Below are 13087 nucleotides of genomic sequence, written 5' to 3' on the forward strand. Positions count from 1 at the left end.
TATATATATATAAAAGATACCTAAGTATCTTTTTTGAGCTAATGTAAATGGTATTGTATTTTAAATTTAATTTTGGTATGTATCTTTTCATTGTTAGTATATGGAAATACATTCATTTTTGTATGTTTATCTTGTTTTCTGTGACATTGCTGCATTCACTTTTCTAGGAAGTTTTTTACTGCCCCTGTAAATAGGGACAGTTTTCTTTCTTTCTCATCTATATGCCTCTTATTTCCTTTTCTTGTTTTATGGCACAGAGTAGAACTTCCTTCACTATGCTAAAACAAATAAGAGTAGTGAGACCAGATATCTTTGCCTTGTTCCCAATCTGAGGTTGAAGGCATTCAGTCCTTCACAATTAAGTATAATGTTATCTATAGGTTTGTCATGGATTCTCATTATCAAGTTGAGAAAGTTCTTGTGGTTTTTGAGGAGAAGTGAGATGTAATTTTTATCTTTGTTTCTCTATAGGTAAAGTGTATTTTCCCTCTGGCTTCTTTCAGGATTTTTTTTTCAATTAAACTTTTTATTTTGAGATAATTGTACATTCAAATTCAGTTGTAAGAAATAATACAGAGAGATCCTGTGTACCTTTCACCCAGTTTCCCCTGATGGTAACATAAAGCTGTAGTAAAATAACAGGATTTTTATTTAATCTTTGATTTTCTATAGTTTGAAACTGATATGCCAGGTGTAGATTTTTTGGTGTTTATTCTGCTTGGTGTTATCTGAGCTTCCTGGATCTGTGATTTGATGTCTGAAATTAATTTGGAGGAAATTCTCGGTCATTAATATTTTTTTTAACAATTTTATAAATTTATTTATTTATTTATTTAATTTTTGGCTGTGTTGGGTCTTCATTCCTCTGCGAGGGCTTTCTCTAGTTGCGGCGAGCAGGGGCCACTCTTCATTGCGGTGCACGGACCTCTCACTGCTGCGGCCTCTCTTGTTGCAGAGCACAGGCTCCAGACGCGCAGGCTCAGTAGTTGTGGCTCACGGGCCTAGTTGCTCCACAGCATGTGGGATCTTCCCAGACCAGGGCTTGAACCCATGTCCCCTGCATTGGCAGGGAGATTCTCAACCACTGTGCCACCAGGGAAGCCCCTCAGTCATTATTATTTCAAATATTTCTTCTTTTCCTTTCTCTATTTCTTCTGGTATTCCCACTATGAGTATGTTATACACCCCCCCCCACTTTTTTTTAATGCTATGCCTTTTTTATGCCTTTTTAAAAGTTTTCCCACAGTCCTTGGATTTTCTGTTCTGTTTTTTCAATTTTTGTTCTCTTTGCTTTTTGGTTTTTGAGGAATCTATTGATATATCCTCTAGCTCAGAGATTCTTTCCTCATCCATGTCCAATCTACTACTGAGCCTGTCAAAGACATCTTTCATTTCTGTTACATTTTCTTTTAAACGGGTTTGTTTTTCTTCAAAAATGGGGTCTAATATTTCTTTTTGGTTCTTTCTTAGGATTTCCATCTGTGTTTACATTGACCATCTCTTCTGTTCTTACATGCTGTCTACTTTATCCATTGGAGCCATTAGCATATTAATCATAGCTGATTTAAATTACCAGTCTGATAATTCCAACATCCCTGTCAAGTCTGGTTCTGATATTTGCTCTGCTCTTCAAATTGTGGAGTTCCCCCCGCCCCTTTTGCTATGCCTCATAATTCTTTGTTGATAGCTGGACATGATATACCAGGCAGAAGGAACTGCTACAAAAAGCCTAGTAATAATGAGGTGTTGAGGTGTGGGAAGAGGGGAAGCATTCTATAGTCCTATGGTTAGGTCTCAGTCTCTTAGTGATATTATGCTTCTGAACTATGAACTTCACAAGTGTTTCTCATTCCCCTCCACCCCATGTCAGACAGAATGGCTAGAATGCCCTGGAATTGGTATTTTTCTTCTCCCTCACAGAAAACTAGAGCCTGCTGGAATTGGCTCTGATAATAAACCAACAATTAGTCTTCCATTAATTAGTTTCCCTGAGGGAAGGCCTTGTTAAGAAGAACAGAATACATTTCAAAATGGTTCATTTCCACCTCCCACTGCCAGAAGCATGAGGGGGATTTTTTTTTTTTGAGGGGGATTTTTCTCTGATATTTACTGTGGGAATCTGGTCAAGTTCCTAGAGGTAAATTTCAAAATATTTTGAGCCCCCCTCATGACTGCTTCTCCCCCATCTACATTGAGCCTCCAGCAATTTGTCTATTGCAGTTCAGATATTCCTGTTCCAGCTCTGGTTTCCACAGTGGCTTCTGCTCTTGGGTCTCTGTGCCAGTAAGTAATCTGTGACTTTCTGTATTTCCCCATCTCTTTAATTTTGGGAGTAGTGGTTTGCCCTGTGTCCTCCCCTCTCTTACACAGCCAAGAAGAGTTGTTGATTTTTTTCAGTCTGCTCAGCTTTTTATTTGTTGGAGTGGTGATTTCAAATCCCCTTACATTCAGAACTAGAAACTGGAAGTCCTTGACAGTGTCTTTTGATGGAAAAAATTTTCACCTTTTATGAAGTCTAATTTGTCTGTTTTTAAAATTTTGTTGCCTGTACCATATCCAAGGAATCATCACCAAACCCAATGTCATGAAGATTTTGCCCTATCTTCTTCTAAGAATTTTACAGTTTTAGGTCTTACATTTAGGTCATGGATCTATTTGAGTTAATGTTTGTATGTGGTGTTAAGTAAGGGTATAACTTCATTCTTTTGCATGTGGATTTCCTGTTTTCCCAGCACCATTTGTTGAAAAGACTGTCTTTCCTCCCATTGAATAGTCTTAGCACTTTGGTTGAAAATCGTCTGACCATATATGTAAGGATTTATTTCTGGGCTCTCTGTTCTATTCCATTGGTCTATATGTCTGTCTTTATGACAATACCACACTGTTTTGATTACTGTAGCTTTGTAGCAAGTTTTGAAATCAGGAAGTGTGAGTCCTCCAACTTTGTTCTTCTCTTTCAGGATTCTTTTGGCATTTAGGGTCACTTGAGATTCCATATACTGATTACCAAAAACTAAAGAAGGAAGTCCCATTTTGTCACTGCCAGAGAGAAGACAAAAATGGTAAGGAGATAAATTATTTCAAATATGAAGGGAAAAAAAAGGCAAGATTTTAAAGTAAAGTGAGAATGGTAGGAAAGGAGTAGTGCTTTTGCGATGCTGTTTTCAAGGAGAGGTGGCCAGGGAGGCCGGTGCCTGCTGCTCTCACTTCTGCTCTTCACAGCCTGTGGGGCTGGCAGCAGCCAGATCCACTACTCGGTCCGTGAAGAGGCCAAACACGGCACCTTCGTGGGCCGCATCGCTCAGGACCTGGGGCTGGAGCTGGCCGAGTTGGTGTCATACCTGTTCTGGGTGGCGTCCAAAAACCATGGGGACTTTCTGGAGGTAAATCTGCAGAACGGCATTTTGTTTGTGAATTCTCGGATTGACCGGGAGGAGCTATGCAAACAGAACACGAAATATAGTATCCACCTGGAGGTGATCGGGGACAGGCCGCTGCAGGTGTTGCATGTGGAGGTGGAGGTGAAGGACATTAATGATAATCCACAGGTCTTTAGAGTGAGAGAACAAAGGTTATTTATTCCTGAATCTAGGCTGCTGGATTCACGTTTCCCGATAGAGGGCGCTGCTGATGCAGACATTGGTACCAACGCTTTTCTAACATACACTTTCAGCTGCAGTGATTATTTCTCTTTGGATGTACAGGCAAGTGATGAACTGAGTAAGTCACTTTCGCCTGAACTGAGGAAGTCTGTGGATAGAGAAGATACACCAGAACTTCGTTTATTATTGACAGCCAGTGATGGGGGCAAACCAGAACTAGAAGGTACAGTTCAGCTGCTGATCATGGTGCTCAACATTAATGATAACGCCCCATGGTTTGCCCAGGCCGTGTACAGAGTACACTTATTAGATACTACTAATGTTCCAGCAAATGGAACATTAATGACCACATTAAACGCCTCTGACGCTGACAAAAGTGTAAATGGCGAAATTGTCTTTACTTTGGCAATGTTGTTTCTCTTAACATAAACAAACAAACAAACAAAAAAACAAATTCAAAATTGATTCCAGCCCAGGGGAAATTAGGCTAATTGGTAGACTGGATTATGAAGAAACGAAATCCTACGAAATTCAGGTAAAAACAGTTGATAAAGGAGGTCCTCCAATGTCAAATCACTGCAAGGTTTTAGTGGAAGTGCTGGATGTAAATGATAATGCTCCGGAACTGGCGGTCACATCCGTCTTTGCCTGTAAGAGAGGAGTCTCCACTCAGCACCGTCATCGCCTTCATCTCCTTGTCTGACCGTGACTCTGGTGTCAATGGGTAGGTGACCTGCACCCTGACGCCTCATGTCCCCTTCAAGCTGGTGTCCACCTTCAAGAATTACTATTCGCTGGTGTTGGACAGCGCCCTGGATCGCGAGAGTGTGGCAAACTATGAGGTGGGGGTGACCGCGAGGGACGGGGGCTCGCCTTCTTTGTCGGCCACCGCCAGCTTGTCCGTGGAGGTGGCCGACATGAACGACAACGCGCCCGCGTTCGCACAGCCCGAGTACACGGTGTTGGTGAAGGAGAACAACCCGCCCGGCTGCCACATCTTCACGGTGTCGGCGCGGGACGCGGACGCGCAGGAGAACGCGCTGGTGTCCTACTCGCTGGTGGAGCGGCGGGTGGGCGAGCGAGCGCTGTCGAGCTACGTGTCGGTGCACGCGGAGAGCGGCAAGGTGTACGCGCTGCAGCCGCTGGACCACGAAGAGCTGGAGCTGCTGCAATTCCAGGTGAGCGCGCGCGACGCGGGCGTGCCGCCTCTGGGCAGCAACGTGACGCTGCAGGTGTTCGTGCTGGACGAGAACGACAACGCGCCCGCGCTGCTGCTGCCCGGGCCGGGCGGCGGGGCGGGCGCTCTGAGCCAGCGGGTGGCTCGGTCGGTGGGCGCGGGCCACGTGGTGACGAAAGTGCGCGCGGTGGACGCGGACTCGGGCTACAACGCGTGGCTGTCGTACGAGCTGCAGCCGGCGGCGGGTGGCGCGCGCAGCCCGTTCCGCGTGGGGCTGTACACGGGCGAGATCAGCACGACGCGCGCCCTGGACGAGGCGGACGCGCCGCGCCAGCGCCTGCTGGTGCTGGTGAAGGACCACGGCGAGCCGGCGCTGACGGCCACGGCCACCGTGCTGCTGTCGCTGGAGGACAGCGGCCAGGCGCCCAAGGCCTCTTCGCGGGCGTCGACGGGCGCCGCTGGCGCGGAGGCCGCTCTGGTGGATGTGAACGTGTACCTGATCATCGCCATCTGCGCGGTGTCCAGCCTGTTGGTGCTCACGCTGCTGCTGTACACGGCGCTGCGGCGCTCGGCGCCGCCCAGCGAGGGCGCGTGCGGGCCCGGGAAGCCCACGCTGGTGTGCTCCAGCGCGGTGGGGAGCTGGTCTTACTCGCAGCAGAGGCGGCAGCGGGTGTGTTCTGGGGGCGGGGGGCCGCCCAAGACCAACCTCATGGCCTTCAGCCCTGGTCTTTGTCCAGATCTGAGCACGTAGGGAAGAAGTGAACATCCAGAGACAAACTCCGTAATATAAGTTCAACTTCCAAGCTTTGGCTTTAGTTTTTTTAAATTTTTACTTATCTAACCATCTCTTCAAATGTCACTTTAAAAGATGTATTCCAAGTGTTCACTAAAATTGCAACAAATCTTACCATTTATTGTAGATATTTATTCTATTACTTATAGCTGCATCTTGACTAGAACTTGGAATCAAACAACAAAAAAACTAATGTAGGAACAAATTGCCATATTCCTTGGTTCAAAGAGTAGGATACTTTTGAAGGAATACTGAAATATTAAGCAGTCTTGATCATATTTAACACAGAATCTTAACGTAGTCAAATACATTGTCATTTTCAAGTTTATTTATAGCTCGGAATGAAATGTCAAGCCCTGGACAAAAAATTATAGGCAGATTTACAGAAACCATCTGCCTTCCCTTAAGGTTTTACGTTTCAAAGTGGGCAATTAAAAAAAATCGTTTTAAACAAAAGTAATTTACAATATATTTGTAGGATGATATTTTAATTTTTATGTTAAAATATACAACTATTTTTTTCGTTGCTTTTATGATCAGTATCCTGATGCGAACGACTTTGAGTTCTCCTGGTTCTAGAAAGCTTAGCGTGGAATGAATTTTTTAGTATAGGATCTGGTTAGGAAACAACACCTTCCATTTACTCACAAATGTTCTAAGACACTTTATTTATTTTTAAATTTATTTTTTTAATTTATTTATTTTTGGCTGCATTGGGTCTTCGTTGCTGCACGCTGGCTTTCTCTAGTTATGGCGAGCGGGGGCTACTCTTCGTTGCTGTGCGCGGGCTTCTCATTGCGGTGGCTTTTCTTGTTGCAGAGCATGGGCTATAGGCACGCAGGCTTCAGTAGTTGTGGCATGTGGGCTCAGTAGTTGTGGCTCGCGGACTGTAGAGCGTGGGCTCAGCAGTTGCGGCGAATGGGTTTAGTTGCTCCGGGGCATGTGGGATCTTCCTGGACCAGGGCTCGAACCCGTGTCCCTTGCGTTTGCAGGCGGATTCTTAACCACTGCAGCACCAGGGAAGCCCTAAGACACTTAATTTTTACTTCTCTCAACCTTTCCAATAACTTTGTGAAGTGCATACTTTAGTCTCACTTGTGGATGAAAGTGCTGAGGCTCAGAAAATCTAAGTTCAGTATTTTTCCTAAGTTTTCTCCAGATTTCCCAAGGATATCCAAAACTTGCTTGTTCTAGTAGACTTCATTGCCTTTTATAAAATATTTAAGGTAGCTTACAATGGAAGATATTTACAAGAGCAATTTTAAAAAGTCTGTTTAAAAGCCAAAGTAAAAGATCAAGAGAAGAGTGGGAACAATTTATCAAAAATTCAATCATAGGCTGAGTGCAAATCCTAGTACTCACCTTCCTGGAAGTAAGTACAAAAATATAAAAAAGAAGAATAAAAGGAATTTCTCTGTACCAATTCTTCAAGAGAGAAAAAAACTCCTCTCTTCCTGCTATAAATTCAGAGTTGATTACTGATCATTATGTAAGGGTTTAGCAATATCCTGAACAGTATGTTTGATAGCAGTTTTGCAAAACCAGCTGAAACATATTTGTTATAAATATTATTATATATGCTAGTCATTAAGTCAAGAGCACATTAAGTTTTATTTCCTATGTTTAATTCTGAAACTACACAAGTATTAAATGAACATATTTTTGTTTGCAAACATTTAAATAAACGTGCAGAAAAAGTCCCTTGAAAGTCCCCTTGTGAAAGCATTCTATAAGAAATTAGTATAATTTAGTAGTTAAGTTTCTAGATATTTGAATTGATATAGTGCTGTTGCTTAGAGTGTTTCAAGAAACAGGCAGTGAGTATGTTTCTGTAACTTTTCAAATATTAATTATCATACCCACCCAGGCTTTTGGCAAAAATCAGCAAATAATAATAATAATAATTTTAGATTTCACGTTGCCATGAAAAGTTTCCAGCTCCTTTAAATATGAGATAAACTTTGCAAGATTATAAAACTGGGCAAGATAAATTAAGGAGTCACAAAAATAATTTCTATTCCCTAATTCACATTACCTATGTGCCCATGTCCAGGCTTAGGAGTTTCTCTATGGACACTGAATATATTTACTGATGGATCAGTACACAAGCACACATGGAGAGCCTACTACAAACTAAGTCCTGCTGTAGAAACTAGGGACCTAGCAAGAGTGAAACAAGATAGGAGAGGTCCTTGGCTTCAAGGGGACCACATTGTAACCTGTTTAAAATAACAATTGTGTTATGAAAAGACTTACATTGGTGTAATATTGTCTTTTCAGCTTTCTTTGTCTAAACAAGGTGTCTGTAAAAGAGGATCTCATTCTATTCATGACTTTTAAAAAATAGGCAGTATAATGCTGACTGTTATTAGCAAGTTTTTTCTTGGACAAAAAGCAGATGTGGGCTTTCCTTCTTTATGCGATTTGCACTCAGAAAACTATATGTAATTCTCATTGCCTCAACTAATGAAAATATAATCAAGTAGATGGAAAATGCCCTGGAAAGGGGAACTAAAATGATCAAAAAATTAGGAGGGATAGAGGAAACTATGTTTTAAGGCCAAACTGAAAAATCATAAACAGTATGGAGAAGGTAAACATATATTTCCTTTATCAAGCCAAAAAAACTTGAGTTAGAGGTTGACATTTGAAGCTAGAATGGCACACTTTGTTTCTTCAAGAATTTATATAGGTTGAAAAATCAATTATCTAACAGTACTTCACTGAGAGGTTAATAATAAGATTTCTAATGGAATTGGACATCACTTGATAAATACCAATAGCCCTTTAAATGTGGCCTGAAGAGATTCAGGCATGCCTTCACACAGCTACATTGGGATCACTGTCAAAAAAATTTTAGATGATGCATTATGGATCTAAGAACAGACAAACATTTCTTTCTGTATTATGATTATTGTTGCAAAGGTTAAAAGTTTTCTGGGTTATCTGAAGGTATTAACTTGGAGGTGAATCTCAAATTTTAGTTAATGCCTACTAAACCAAAAAAAGGGGGTTTAAGATTACAAAGTTTGAAAAGTGATTTCTTAAATGAAAAGGTACTTCTGGGGTGGAGGAAAAGATGATTGTGGAGTGGTGTTTTTACTTAATATTTATTTTTATATAAATATGAGTGGATTTCCCATTGGTAGTTAATATTCTTGTGCCATTCAGAATCTTTGTGCCAACTTTCAATAGTTTTGTCTTCCTTTACAAGATTTCTTCCAGGAAATGTATTTCTTCCTCTTTTCTTCTTTATAAAGATGACCCAGTTGCCATATTTTTCTACTTTTCCACCATTCTTTGCTATCATTAATATGTATTCATTGAACAATTTAGTATTAATAAAAACTTAGACTAATATAGATTTATGGAAAATTTATTTTTTGGTACTTATTTCATTGTATGTTTACAATTCAAACTAGTCATTCATTTAGGAAATTTATTGACTTAAAAATTGTCAAATCCTCAAAAGGTGAAGTTATATTTGCTGAGATCTTATTACCAGGTTATAATCATTGTTATGCAGTTGGATTAGTTTTGGTTAATATTAATTATCCATTAAAGTTGGCAGCTTCACACCTTTGCTGTCCATCTGAAAAACTAGGCAAAATCATCATGCTGTTAATACTGAAAATAACAATGTTATTTTCATTTTTCTATGAAGGCTCCAAAAAACATCCCAATGGAAACAAAAACTATGATTTCTTTCAGTAAAATATTAGTAAAACATATATTATTATCTTTTGATTATTCAATTTCAGTAACGAATTTCAGTTGCATGACTATGATTTTAGGAATTGCAATTTTATTATCAAATTACCTTGGTATGATGATACTAATGTAATTTCATTTGTAGGGGAATATTATGTTTACATTGCCTAAAGTACAAGAAAGAACACCTGAGAAGACTATTTCTTGATACGTTCCTTCTTTTTCAGAAAACTTCCTTTCTAAGATTAGAACTGTAATTCTATTTTCTAGTATAACAATAAGTGATTAGAGAAGTTAGGTATCACTTCAAGTACCTTTGAGACTTGTGGTCAGTCAAGCATACAAATAGATGAGAATGAGAAATAGTTGTTTATTTTGGTAGCCACTATTAGTATTTCTGTTCTCCCCCTTCTGGGAACACTGGAGGATTTCACTTCCCTGCTACCTTGAGCTGTGATTTTCTTTGATCAATGAAATGTGCATGATGTATACCACTTCCAAGCAGAAGTAGATAATTGCCAGTGCAAGACTGTCTTCTGTTGTCTTTTCCCATTGCAGCATTTATGGAAGTACAGGTTGATGCTGAGATGCCATAAGATCAAAGCATTCTGGGATGCTGAGCCAACATGTGGAGAAAAGCTGTCCTAGGCAGTCTTCCATAACCACAGAGGACTTTGCAGAAGTCAGAAATAAAATTGTGTTTACTTTAGAGGTAAAATGGAAATAGTCAATATACAGCAACATGGTCATTGGGGTTCCATTGCCATTAAGCTAATGTGAATAGAATACATTTTAAGAGGAGAGCATTACGACAGGTAATACAACTGATAGGAGAACATTATTATTTACCCTTGCACTAAGGTATCTGACCATTAAGTAGATGAGGTAACTTGGATTCCATGGAAAAAATTATGGTGTAGTGATTTATTTTTATATAAAAAGCAGGAGAAGAAAAATAATAAATGGAATTTAAAATGTTTTAGGCACCTCTTCTTCTTTTTTTGTTTTTCTTACCTAGCATCCATTTCCCCTTCTTGTTTTTTTCCTTCTGGGGCTTTGTTGTAGTTTTGTGAAAGACCTGAATGAGGATTTTTCAAGAATAAATGCTCAGACACATAAATCTTAAGGCATTGACAGTTTGCTTTGATAAGGGCAAAGGATATAATTGTAGCAATGGATACTATATTAGTTTTGTAGTGCTGCTGCAACAAATTACCACAAACGTGGGGGCTTGAAACAACAGAAATTTATTCTCTCACAGTTCTAGAGGCCAAAAGTTCAACAAGGTGTTGGCAGGGTGATGTTCCTTCTGAAGACTCTAGGGGAGACTTCTTCCTTGCCTCTTCCAGTTTCTGGTGGCTCCTGGCATTCCTTGACTTGTGGCAGCATACCTCCAATTTCTGCCTCAGTCTTCACATTTCCTTCTTTCGTGTGTCTCTGTGCATCTTCTCTTTTCCTGTCTCTTATAAGGACACCTGTCATTGGATTTGTGGCCCACCCAAATCTAGGATAATGCTAGGGTTAGGGTTACCTTATTTATATCTGTAAAGATCTCTATTCCAAATAAAGACACATTTTTAAGGTTCTGGGTGGATATATCTTTTGGGGGCTACTATTCCAACCACTACAGACACAAGTTTGGTGGTATTTGTTGAGCATGGCTTCTCAGTCTCCTTTCCCCATTAGGGGAAATGTGCTTGGATTTCTGGCAATGGTACTCTATCTCTCTGAGGGAAGGGAGAGAGACATTCTAGGTCCTCAGAAACCCTGAATAACAGCAGAATGTACCTCATACCTTCAGACATGTCATTCTCAAAATCCAGCAAAATTACTTTATAGGATTGCAAAAATTCCCTTAAGCAAGCCGTGTTTCCTAGAGCTAATATCTTGATTCTAGGCATAATTCCTTAATATGTCAACAGTAGCCAGAGTGGCCACTGATTATAAAAAAACTACGGGGTGTTACAAATATGCAGTTGCATTGCAACTATGTAATGATATAATGGCCAGTCTGCAGCTATGTGCAATCAGTTTAAGCTCCAGGAGAAATTGGGTGCATGAGTTCTTGCACTGGCCTTCATGAGAACCAACCTCCTCATTTTCAGTCCACATAATTTAGGCATGCCTGATTTCATCTCCTGGCTTCAAGAATGAATAAGCAACCCATGTCTGGCCAATGTGAGAACCATCACAACTATTGACTAAAGGAAAGATACATCATCTAAGTTGGGTCAAAGGAAGTGATATTCTAGGATTTTTGCTGGGGATATTAGGAAAAGGGCATTTTTTTTTCTGCTGAGAGTCACTAAATGTGGCCTGAAAATAGGTAGCCTAAAAGTTACTTTGGCCATTTTTGCTCTTCCTGAAACTGGTAAATAATTGTCTATTTCTGTGCATAAGACAATAAATGATGCTCTGCTTTTTTGCTTAAGTCAGTTTACTTGGGGTTCATTGTTAGAGTATGATTAATATAAGTATATACTTTATAGATGGTGTGAATAAATATCTTAAGTTATTGGACTAAAGGGAGAAATTAGCATTGGTTTTCAGTACTAGGAAAAGCTAGTTTTTCTTTAGCAGGGATTTTTCTTTTCTTTTACGGACAGTATAAATCTTGCAGTTAATTTTGTTTTCCTCTTTGCTGAAAACAAAGTTTGTGACCTCCTTAGAATAACTGAAAATAACTTTTATGCATTTTGAACACTGACCCACCCTCAATTAATTTTATTTTATCCCTATGTTATCGTTATCATATTTTCATATTGTTTGTGTATGAAGGGGACAGCTAAGAATTATTAAAATAAGATATTCTCAAATAATTAACACTAAAAAGAGGTCAATTACACTGTTCTTGAATGAAAATCCAAACGTAGTAGAAAAGGGAACATTCTTAATTAAGAATACATTATCCAAATGAGGAACAAATGAATTGTTAATTTACAAACATCTGTGAACAGTTCAGAAAACAAACTAAAAATGGAATATATAAATATATTTTCAATTTATAAAGTATAAAATAAATACCCTTTGAAGAAACCGAGAAAAAATTCTGTTATATTCAAAAGAACTGAAAGCAGGGTCTCAGAGATATTTTCACACCCATACTCATAATAGCACTATTCACAATAGCTAAGAGGTGGAAGCAACCTTGATATCCATGGACAGATGGATAAATGGATAAACAAACTGTGGTATATACATGCATCAGAATATTATTCAGCCTTAAAAAGTATGGAAATCCATCACATGCTACAACATGGATGAACCTGGAGGACATTATACTAAGTGAAATAACCCAGTCACAGACAAATACTGTAAGATTCCACTTATGTGAGGTACCTAGAGTAGTCAAATTCATAGAACCAGAAAGTAGAATGGTGGTTAGAGGGGTGTGGTGTGATGGGAAAGGGGAGTTGCTTTCTAATGGGTATAGATAGAGGTTCATGTTTGCAAGATGAAAGTTCTCAAGATCTGTTTCACAACAATGTGAATATACTTAACGTACTAAATTGTATACTTAAAAGTGGATGAGATGGTAAATTTTGTTATATGTTTTTAACACAATTAAAGGGGGGAATGATATATTTCAGAGTTTAAAATAAATATTTTTCCTAAATGAAAGCTATCAGTAAACTTAGACTAGACAATTGTTTAATTTTTAATCTACAGAATAAATAGTAGAGCCTACATTTTGGCCACATGATGTCGCTGTCTACTACAGTGTATTCTGTAGGAAGAAAAATACCCAGGGCCCTATTGTCACTCCAGAGAGACAGAACAGTAAGAGAAGCAGCAGGACTTGGG

General features: G+C 39.6%; 1 protein-coding gene across 1 annotated transcript; it reads left to right on the forward strand.

Moving 5' to 3' along the window:
• The first annotated feature begins 3155 nt into the window (after nt 1-3155).
• LOC118893570 (protocadherin alpha-1-like) lies at nt 3156-5608 on the forward strand. The gene is given in 3 exon segments (XM_036849251.1): nt 3156-4010; nt 4054-4241; nt 4243-5608. Coding segments are annotated over 3 exon segments (2331 nt in total). The 3' UTR covers nt 5531-5608.
• Nucleotides 5609-13087: the final 7479 nt, after the last annotated feature.

The sequence above is a fragment of the Balaenoptera musculus genome, chromosome 3 (genome assembly GCF_009873245.2).
Source record: "Balaenoptera musculus isolate JJ_BM4_2016_0621 chromosome 3, mBalMus1.pri.v3, whole genome shotgun sequence".
In the NCBI taxonomy this organism is placed as follows: Eukaryota; Metazoa; Chordata; class Mammalia; order Artiodactyla; family Balaenopteridae; genus Balaenoptera; species Balaenoptera musculus.